This window comes from Rhagoletis zephyria, unplaced genomic scaffold (assembly GCF_001687245.7).
Source record: "Rhagoletis zephyria isolate East Lansing unplaced genomic scaffold, Rhagoletis_zephyria_1.1 Rzeph_scaffold_00227, whole genome shotgun sequence".
Lineage (NCBI taxonomy): Eukaryota > Metazoa > Arthropoda > Insecta > Diptera > Tephritidae > Rhagoletis > Rhagoletis zephyria.
The window spans coordinates 213,834-225,140 of NW_016157311.1; the positions used below are offsets into that span (position 1 = coordinate 213,834).

The 11,307-nt window shown below is 33.8% G+C and overlaps 1 protein-coding gene across 1 annotated transcript in view; it reads right to left on the reverse strand.

Moving 5' to 3' along the window:
* Positions 1–11,307, reverse strand: part of LOC108358255 (putative neural-cadherin 2) — a 358,474-nt gene that overhangs the window by 212,562 nt on the left and 134,605 nt on the right. Inside the window, exon 6 of the mRNA XM_017609477.1 lies at positions 6,230–6,650. Within this exon, the coding sequence (XP_017464966.1) occupies positions 6,230–6,650 (421 nt within the window). The remainder of the gene's footprint in view (positions 1–6,229; positions 6,651–11,307) is intronic.

An 11,307-nucleotide genomic window follows, 5' to 3' on the forward strand; every position in this document is an offset into this window, starting at 1 on the left:
CGGCTGATGTAAAACAAGTTTTGGAGCAACTGATTAACAACAAATGTACGCAAATAAAAACGAGTATTGTTTCAGACTTTAATACATTTCTGGAATATAACATTGGAGTGAGAATTAATTCTATGAAAAATGAAATCATTAAGGAAATTTCTAGTGAACTGCAAAAATGTAATGACTTTGTAAAAAACATTCAGCCAGTAATTAGTAAAGAAAATGCCCCAATATCATATGCCCAAGCTGTCAAAACAAATGAAAATAAAATTGTTATAAAGCCCTTAAACAAAAACAAAAACGTTAAGGAAACAAAAGAGGCGCTGAAAAAGGTAATCGAACGCACCGACGGTCTTGTTAAGACTGTGAAAGAAATTAATAGAGGGGGAATAGTATTAGAATGTAAAAATAAAGATACTTGCGAAAAAGTGCATCAAAAAATAAGAGATAGTAAATAAAAAAAAAAATAAAGGAAATAAAAAAGATACTGAAAATAGTTGGGTTAACCGAAAAAATAAATAATGATCGCATAATAGAATGTCTAACTAAGCAAAATGATGAGTTCTTGGGAAAGGAGTTGAAAGTACTGAAAGTATACGAAAATAGAACGCGAAGAGAAGAAAGCTTCAACATTCTAGTTGAAAGAGATGCTTTAACCTATGAAAGTGTCTTGAAACGTAAAAAAGTAAATATCGAATGGGACACTTGCATGGTATTTGAGCATCTAAATATTATGAGATTCTTTAAATGTTTGGGTATATAAGCACAAGTCAAGTGATTGTACAAATAAAAAGGCATGTAGTAGATGTGCTGAAATCACGATGTTAAGGATTGCGGCTCTGATATAATAAGGTGTGTAAATTGTTGTGAACTTGTTCAGAAAAAAGTAATAGATGTTAATGTAAATCACTCAGCATTCAGTTTGGATTGCCCTGCATACCAAGAATACGTTCAAGCCAAAAGCAAAACTAAAGTTTAGCAACGAAGTATTCATGTATTGAATATCATTTATTTAAACATAAACAGTATTACAGCTAATAAGTGTGAACTTGAGAAACTAATAGAAATTTGTAAGCCCCATTTGGTGCTATGTTCAGAAACCTGTTTGACCGAAGACATTACAAACCACGAAATACAGGTAGAAACCTACACCCTAATTAGATGCGAACTCGAATAGTAGACACACAGGCGGTGTTTTAATTTACGTCCATCACTCAATTAAATATGAAACTCTCGTTAATTACTCGTGGGATAAAAATATTTGGTGTCTTCTTTTAAAAATTGGAAATGTTACCCCGAAATACCAAATAGGGGTAATATATCACTCGCCAAATTCTAGCGATGCTGACTTTATCAGCTACCTCAGTGAAATTTTAAACAATACTTGCCTAGATGATAATACTGTATTTATTGGAGACTTCAATATAAATCTACACAAAGCTACAACGTACAGTAAAAGATTGTTAAAGTTTTTTCAGTCCTTCTCAATGGTTCAGAAAATTAATTTTTATACTAGGAAATCGGGAGAGGTCGAAACCATGATTGATTTATTATTTACCAATAGCAAAAACATTTCGTGTCAAAGAATGGATATGCATCGGATCTCCGATCATGAGACAATTTATGTCAAGATCGAGTTGGAGAAAATATATAAAATGAGAGCAAACAAATTTATTATATCTTGGGAAAATTACACAAGTGATAATCTTCTTCACCAACTGAGGCAATACAATTACAGGGATTTTTCGAAATTAAGCATCGATGATAAATCGAAATTTTTAACTAATGTCTTTTCGCATTCAATGGGCATTCTAACATACACTAAAGAAATAAGGCTTAAGCTCATGAACAAGTGGTATGATGCTGAATTAGCAAACCTTAATAAACAAAAGTATAATCTTTACAGTATAGCATTAGAAACAGGGGCCTGGAGTGACTATAATACAATCAAACGTAGATACAAGAGGATGGTAAAGGTTAAAAAGGTTAAATACTTGGAGCATAAAATAACAGTTAATATTGGAGATAGCAAATCAATGTGGAAGCATCTAAAAAATTGCATAAGTATGTCAAAGGAAATAAACGCCATTAATAAAGTGTTAATTCACAACAACTTGTACACAACGGAAAATGAGATTGCACAATCACTAAATAACTACTTTATTGACGGCATTATTGAAATTACCTCAAATATAGAACCTGGTAAAAAAGAATCCTTTACGACTCCAAATTGCACACATAACTTTAAATTTATAGAAATCGAAACCGATGAAGTGCTTGAAATTGTCAGTGGTTTTAAAAATAAAATTGGAGGAAAAAAACTATTATCTGAGGGAGTCATAAAAGACTCTATAACATATACAGGGTACTTTTACACGCAGTTAATTAATGAAAGCCTAAAATATGGTGTTGTTCCTGATCACTGGAAAACATCTATTGTTGTGCCAATTGAGAAAGTCAAGAACACAATCAGAGCCGACGAGATGAGACCAATTAATTCGTTGCCTAGTGATGAAAAAATTCTTGAAACGGTAGTTAAAAAACAACTAATAGAATATTTAGAAACTAATAAAATATTAATGCCACAACAGTCTGGTTTTAGGAAAAGGCACTCGTGTGAAACTGCACTAAACTTAGTATTAGCTCGCTGGAAAGAAGAATTGAGCAGAAATAAATACATAGTTGCCGTCTTCTTAGACTTAAAGCGCGCATTTGAGACCATCGATCAAGAGTTACTTCTAAATAAATTGAGTAATATACGGATAGAGGGCGTTGAGCTAAAATGGTTTCAAAGTCTTATTACAAATCGTTACCAGAGAACACAGATTGGATCGTCAGTATCTGACAAAAGAAGTATAGTGGTTGGTCTACCTCAAGGCTCAGTGCTAGCACCTATANTCGTTACCAGAGAACACAGATTGGATCGTCGGTATCTGACAAAAGAAGTATAGTGGTTGGTCTACCTCAAGGCTCAGTGCTAGCACCTATATTATTTAATATATACATAAATGATATTGCCAATGGTATTAAATATTGTGATATTAATCTTTTCGCTGATGACACATTAATCATGTTAAGTGGTGACCATATTACTGATATTGTTTCAAAACTACCAGATGACTTAAATAAAATATATAATTGGCTATGTTTAAACAAACTTAAAATAAATGTAAGTAAAACCAAATACATGGTCATATCCAGAAGAAATATTGATATGCATGAACTTCGTAGTTTAAACATAAACCAACAAAAAATAGAAAGGGTGCGGAGCTTTACGTACTTGGGTATAAAAATTGATGAGAAGCTACAGTTCAATGATCATATTGACTATACCGTAAGCAAAATAGCAAAAAAAATGTACTTTATGCGGCGTACTTGCAAATTACTGAAAAGGAAATATAAAATAATGGTATGTGGATCAATAATAAAACCTCTCTTCAATTATTGTCCGACAATTTTCTTCATAATGAATGATAGCCAAATTTATAAATTGCAGAAACAACAGAACCAAGCAATGAGATTCATTCTTCGAAAACGATATGACACGCCCATTAGAGACATGTTATCAGCCCTTGGTTGGCTAAGTGTGAAACAACAGCACTTTTATTATACGATGAAATTTGTTAAAAACATTATTGAAGATAATTTACCAGAATACCTAAAGATTAACTTAAAGTATGGCAGCAATGTACACAATAAAGATACACGTAAGAAAAATGACTTCAATTTACCCATGTTAAAAAGCGAATCTGATAAATGTAATCTTTATTACAAGGGTCTTAAAAGTTATAATGAATTACCAAATACTGTCAAGCAATGTAAAAACATCAATGAGTTTAAAAGAAAGTTGTTTGAATTTTGTAAATCTATCCCAATATAATGTAATGTATTACTTTATATCTGTTTTCCGTTTACTATTTTTCCGTAATTTCAACTTGTAATTGCCATGTATGAATGCCCTTCCAAATGATTTTATTAGGCTTAAGCAATGTAATATTAAATAACTAGGTTAAGACTACATATATTGTAATGAATTAGGCTCAAGAGAGCTGTAATAAATAAATAATAATAATAATTATTATTATTATTGTGAATAGTTAAAAATTTTAGGAATTTAGTTGCCAAAGAAAATAAAGTCCTACAGAGAAAGACCCATTATCATCTAATCTAAGTCCACTTTTTGTGAAAACTCATATTTGGCTATAGGCAGCAACTTAGCAACTTTTCACTCTAAGCTAGCCATATGAATGCCTGCACTACATTATAACATTGTCCTCCAAAAATTAGCAAGATTATCACTTCTTTCAGAAATATACCATTGTTACTCTGCAAAAATGCTGTTGACCAGTGTTATAATACAGATAACTTTCATTAATTAGTTAATTTGGATGAAATAAATTATAGTTATTCTCTTTGTACAAAATAAATAATTATGTATAACAAATAAAATACGTACATAAAAAAGAAGAATTCTGTTAACAAAATTCTGTGGGGATTTTACAAAACAACTTATCGAACTTGGCACCTTTTTCTTGTTTTTTTTTGGGGGCCATCCTAATAAAACATGTTTTGAAACTTAAAGTTTTTCTTAAAAAGATTAAGTACCATTCTTCTAAAATCAAAAATGATCGTCACATAAGTTATTTTGACAAAAACTCATAGATATGTGATAGCGTTTTTTTTAAACAATTCTTATATATTTATGTACAAATATCGATATAAGTAGGTATCGATACTTTCAGCCCGATACTTAGTAGGTATCGATACTTTCATTCGATGCTACTTCCAAGTACAGGTATCGATACTTCGATGTTATCGTTTTATCCCTTCCGGTGCTCAACACTTCCGCTTGACGCACACCCCCCAAAAATTCTTCTAGAGTTTAAGCGGCAAAGCCACAGCGCTACAAGCCGTACGGACTCTGCATGACTTACAACCATGCAGAGGTGGTAACTGATGGTTATCATTGGCCTCGACGCCTACCCAAAACATTTTTGCTTTAATAAGTTTTTATGCAAATACATTCATCCAGGTCCTGCCCTGAGTTAAACACCTATGTTCTTTGGTATGTGGCTAATGGCCAAATGCGCCGGCGCTATTTGAGACGCCGGCGTCGCTGCCGCCGCCGATTATTTCTAAGATTGACGACGCCACCGCCGCAATATCTATCGGCGTAAACCTCTAATACACATACACGTACATAAGTATAGACCCTGCAAACAAATGCTCCCGAAATATTTAAGAGTATCGGAAGTTTTTTTACGATTTTTTTACAAATCTTTAAAGATAAACTTATGAAGCTGTTGACAACAACTAGAAAAGAAAGGACCCCGCAGAATTTGCCCGCTTTCGTCTAATTTCCTTGAAATTTTGCAGGATGATAGTCCTTAACACGTATGTAGAACAAAACTCTCCATAGGCCGAAAGCTCCAAGGCTCTTAGTTTACGAGTGCTCCAAGGCTCTTAGTTTACGAGTGACAGCCTGTCAAAGTCGAACTTTTTTACTCATACGCTGTATAGCGTAAATACGGGAGTGATGTTTTTATCAGAGATGTAAGGTTATATATTTGTATACACTCATATATAGAGCTGTTTATATTTATATATGTATGTAGGTATTGTCCCTACGTGTTAAGGGCTACCATCCCGCAAAATTTCAAGGAAATTAGCCGAAAGCCATTTCCCATACAAGTTCTGCGGGGCCCTTTCTGTAAGATTTCTTAAAAAATTCATACAAAAATTCTGAGACCATTCAGAATACCCTGAAGTCCTAGTATGCATGGTATACATATACATACGAATATGAGCACATAAAGAAGCTGTTGTTGACACAACGAGTTCATATCATCGGTAAATATTGTTTTTGTACGATTGCTACAACCTGTAAATTATTGAATCATGGTGTACGAACGGCCAAAGTCTGGACTGAGAGCGAGCCCAGCGCGCTTGCACAGCATGACACACGTTTTCCATACGAAATACATACAAAAGTAAGTCATTTTTTATGTCGCAATAAGATAAAAAATTAAGGAAAACGTCATAATTTTTAACTCGTTAAAAAATACGGAGGATTTGTATTACTAAAAAGTTAAAAACAATATTTTAGAAAATCACTCGAATTTCGAAATATTGTCAACGTTGTATTTTTTGTTTACCATTGTGAAAGTTTATTCCACAACAAAAGCTCTACAGTCGAAAAATGTTGGTACACTTGGAAGATTTGGTCTCTTTCACTTACCTTTCAGCCCGCCACCATCCATTGCAACCACCTGTATGGAGTAGTCGGGTGTACGTTCGCGGTCCAAGCAACATACAGCAGTCTTTACAAGACCCGTTTCCGGTTCGATTTCGAATATCGCCGCACCTGTCTCTTCTTCGATCACATTCTTTTCTATGGAGTAAATGAGTTTGGCGTTGGCGCCCTCGTTGGGATCATCGTAATCAACGGCGGTCATTGTCATCACCGACGAGCCAGCCGTGCCATTTTCTGTTGTGTTGCCAAAATAAATGCCTTGTGGGAATTGTGGCGCATTGTCATTGATATCCTTCAGATTAACTTGGATATCGGCATAGCCTACCAATCCCTCTCCACCCTCATCCTGAGCAAAGACGGTGAATCGCCATTGCGGCCTCCCGTGCGGTTGATCACGGTCCAGTGGCTGTAGGTTGATTTCATTTGGAGACGAATTGCGTTAAAGGAAATGTAAAGAAATAGAATTGAAATACGATCGTTTAGAAAATTTAATAACATAGAGTTTTTTGTAAATTGAAGTTTTAAATATGGATTTATGTGTTGCTGGTTATGTAATGTGCTAGATTTTTATACAAAAATTATAAACATAAAAAAAAGAAAAATAGACAAAACTAGTGAAAATATCACTTAACTTAAAGAGCTGACCACAAGAGCATGTATGTAAATGCAAATTTCAGCTTTCGCAAAAATACAAAAAAAGAATTCGCAAGTTTTTTTTTTTTAATTTTGAACTTTTTCATACAAACTTTTTAAGTATGCAGCTTTGTAGCCAGTTCAATTTGATTATGATTAAGTTATTTTTGCTATAAAATGAACTATATTTTTATAAAAAAAACCCATTTAAATTAATTTAAATACAAATTAACTGCCAGGACTTGTTAATATGTCACTGTATTGGCCGATGTTTAACATACAAACTGTGTTAATTTTAAAGCGGAACTGATTTAAACTTTTGTGTTGTAAAAATGTAAAATAGCTTTATAACATCGTACTACAAAAAACAAAGAATTTCAAAACACGAAAACATCAATATGTTCATGAAGTAGGGTCCTAGTTCATGAAAAAAAATCTGTCCTCTTCAATTCTACATAACATTCTCTTTCATTTGATACCGAAATTTTTATTCTACACTACCAAATACCCGGCTTGCTTCACTGCGCCTTGAAAGAATTGTTGTTCTGTTTGTTACCCGTATTGTAATATTTCATTTATTTTATCTATTTAATTGAATTGAATTTTTCAAACCGGTGGCAACCCTCCCATAAATATTTATTTGCTAATTTCAATTTCTCATAAATTAAATTAAAATTTTTAAATTGCAATATTTACTCTATCTTGTCAATTTACTTAAACTGCGAATTTAAAAGAGGTGGTAACTCTCTAATTTTTTCTTTCTATATTTTAAGTTATACCTCAAGAAATACATCGGTGAAAACTTAATTCAATTCCATGTATTAGTTTTTGAGTAAGGGGCGTACAAACATACATACAAATAGACAGACAGAAAAAATTATAAAAATTGTTGCTTTGGCTTCTGTTTCTCTAATAAAGAGCCCCCATATTAATTTTTCTTTAAAATCTATAATGTACAATTTCATTATTCACTAGCAAATACCCGGCGTGCTTCAAGGGGCCTTAAAAGTTTATGAAAAAATTTTCCATATAAGAAACACACTTTATTTTTTATGAAGTGAGATTAACGAAAAAATCTTTGATATACTTTACTTTTTATGAATAAGGGCGTTGGTAGGTAATCCTGGAAATGTAATCTATAATCTTATAACTTGCAATTTTCAAACAGGTGGCAACTCTCTAATTATTATTTTCCCATATTATAAGTTAGACCTCTAGTAATGCATCTGTGAAAACTGCATTCAATTCCATGCATTAGTTTTCGAGTGATGCGTTTACAAACATACAGACAAAAATTCTAAAAATTGTTGATTTAGCTTCTGTTGCTCTAATAAAGGCCCCCCATATTAATTTTTTTTTTTAAATCCATAATGTACAGACAGCGGCCTGTTACAGTTCTATTATATGTATAGATTGCACAAATTGAAAAGTCAATATATGACATAATATGACATGAAGTTCCATCAACTCCACTTACATTGTTGTTGTTGATTTTGGGCAAATCCCTTAAAGCGCGCAAAATCTGAAGTATCACTCGAGAATAAGCTCTTACTATATCTGTATCTGTTTTAAAACCGGTATGAATATACCCTCGTATAAGCACCTACCATTGATATGTCTGCGTACCAAATTTCAAGTTCGTGTGCCACGCCCCCTTTCACAAACTCATTTATATATACACTCATATAAGCACCTACCATTGATATGTTTGCTTACCGAATTACAAGTTGGTGTGACTTATTGTTCCGGAGTTACAGCTGATTAAAAATTCAACGCCTATGGGATGTGCCATGCCCCCCTTTAACAAACTCGTTTATATGTATATGCCCTCGTAAAAGCACCTATCATTGAGATGTCTGCATACCAAATTTCAAGTTCGTGGGACTTGTGGTTACGAAGTTATAGCTGATAAAAAATTCCACGCCTATGGGATGTACCATGCCCCCTTTTAATAACTTCTTTATATATAGCCTCTTATAAGCATCTACCATTGACATGTCTGCATATCAAATTTCAAGTTCGTGGGACTTATGGTTCCGAAGATATAGCTGATAAAAAATTCCACGCCTATGGGATGTACCATGCCCCCTTTTAATAACTTCTTTATATATAGCCTCTTATAAGCATCTACCATTGACATGTCTGCATATCAAATTTCAAGTTCGTGGGACTTATGGTTCCGAAGATATAGCAGATTAAAAATTTCACGCTTATGGGATGTGCCACGCCCCCTTTTGCAAACTCGTTTATATATACCCTTCTACAAGCAGCTACTATTGATATGTCTACATACCAAATTTCAAGTTCGTGTGACTTATGGTCTGGAAGTTATGGCTGATTAAAAATTTCACGCTTATGGGATGTGCCACGCCCCCTTTTGCAAACTCGTTTATATATACCCTTCTACAAGCAGCTACTATTGATATGTCTACATACCAAATTTCAAGTTCGTGTGACTTATGGTCTGGAAGTTATGGCTGATTAAAAATTTCACGCTTATGGGATGTGCCACGCCCCCTTTTGCAAACTCGTTTATATATACCCTTCTACAAGCAGCTACTATTGATATGTCTACATACCAAATTTCAAGTTCGTGTGACTTATGGTCTGGAAGTTATGGCTGATTAAAAATTTCACGCCTATGGGAGGTGCCACGCCCCTTGTCGGATCCCAATTTTTTCACCCTGTTATAGGGCCAGGTGTCATGGCAATACTCTGTCAAAATTTTGTTCGATTCTGTCTTTTAGACTGCAACCTGGCACATACATACATACATACATACTTTCACAAATGTAGATGTATGTTTGATATTATACAAGATTTCGCAAAGATAAGACGACAGTAAAGCAGGGATCACACGATTTGTACATTTGCAAAGATTTTAACATTTTTACAGAGCAGGGTTGTTGCGAATATTATTCCGAAATAAAAATCCTTTCCGGATAATAAACAAATCGCTTATCCAAATTAAACAAGTTTGGTATCAAATGAAAGAGGACTTAAATAGCTTTAAAACTTTAATGCCTAAACGAGGAAAGCCACATATTGAAAAATAGTTCAATAAAAAATGTTAATTAGTTACCATAGAACAAACCTTCCTTTAGTATAGAAGTATAAAAAGAATTTATTTCATTTTAAAATCTGTTTCAGCCCACCACAAAAATTTTGTTTATATTTATTTTAACACATATTTAACTAACGAACAAATTAACAATTCGAAGTTTCTGTAAACACAAGTCAAACAAGTTAATAGATCACTGCGTTGTTTAAATTTAAGACCGCCACATATTAGCAAGTTTTGATTAGATATTTATTAATTTTTTTGTTTGTCATTGTATTGCTTGCAAAAGAATTTGCTTTTGTTCTTCGTCTTTCGTTAAAGTTCGATTATAATTTTGTTTCAACGCTATACTTCGTTCAGCAATATCAGTAACATCACAGCACACGGCAGTGCGCGCGAGTGACGAAAGCAGCCACAGTAGCATGCTGAAATGACTCGCTTATATATACACGAGATTTGGAAGTTTTTATCCAGACGTCCAATCGACATGTTTGATATATCGTTGGAAAGGTCTTGCAGAGTGTGTCCAGAAAATATATTCAAGCTTCGTAAATGATTTACCGGATTCTTAAAAATTAGGCTAAAGTGTTGCGAAACAAAAAACGTTTTTTTGCTTTTGCCGGTTTAAGGGGGCATGTGGGCACACCCAACATATTTCCATACCTTTCAAACGATACCTTATATATTAAGCTCCGGCCACTAGTTGGAAAGATATAGAGGTAAATGTGTTTTGGTTCGTGTCTCCACTACGAGATGCTTTGGTATGTATGTGGCGTCTGTACGTACCATCATTTAATTTTTTCAAACTTTCTGAAATTAAAGTACACAAAAAACTAAGAAGGTTTTGTTCCAGGATGTTTTGATTCGTATACCTGTGTGGGCGTGGCTGCTGCCTGAAAATCGAAAAAAGGCAATTTTTTAAACTACCACTGAGGCCGCACTACTCAGTCAATGTCATTGATGTGGATATCAGTAGAATGGTCTTCAAACAAGCTATATAACGCTATCTTTTGTGTTTATAAAATATAAATACGCCATAACTGTATCGCATGAAAACTAAAAATCGGGCTGCTGAAAATAGAGATTTCGGGCATTTTCTCAAAAACTGGTCAGTCGATTTTATTCTAAGTTTCCACAGGTCTAGCCCAAAACCTTAGCTTTCATCTGGTATATAGCTTATAGCTGGGAAAACTCTTGTTTGGAGATATTGCTATTCAAATTGGGAGTTTCCGTTTACTGCTAGAAACACAATTAAAAACAAGTAAGAAAGTCTAAGTTCGGGCGGAGCCGAACATTAAATACCCGGCGCAAGTATTAAATATATGTTTTCCACCTTTCCGAAAGCTACCGCTACATGATAAGCCGGGGT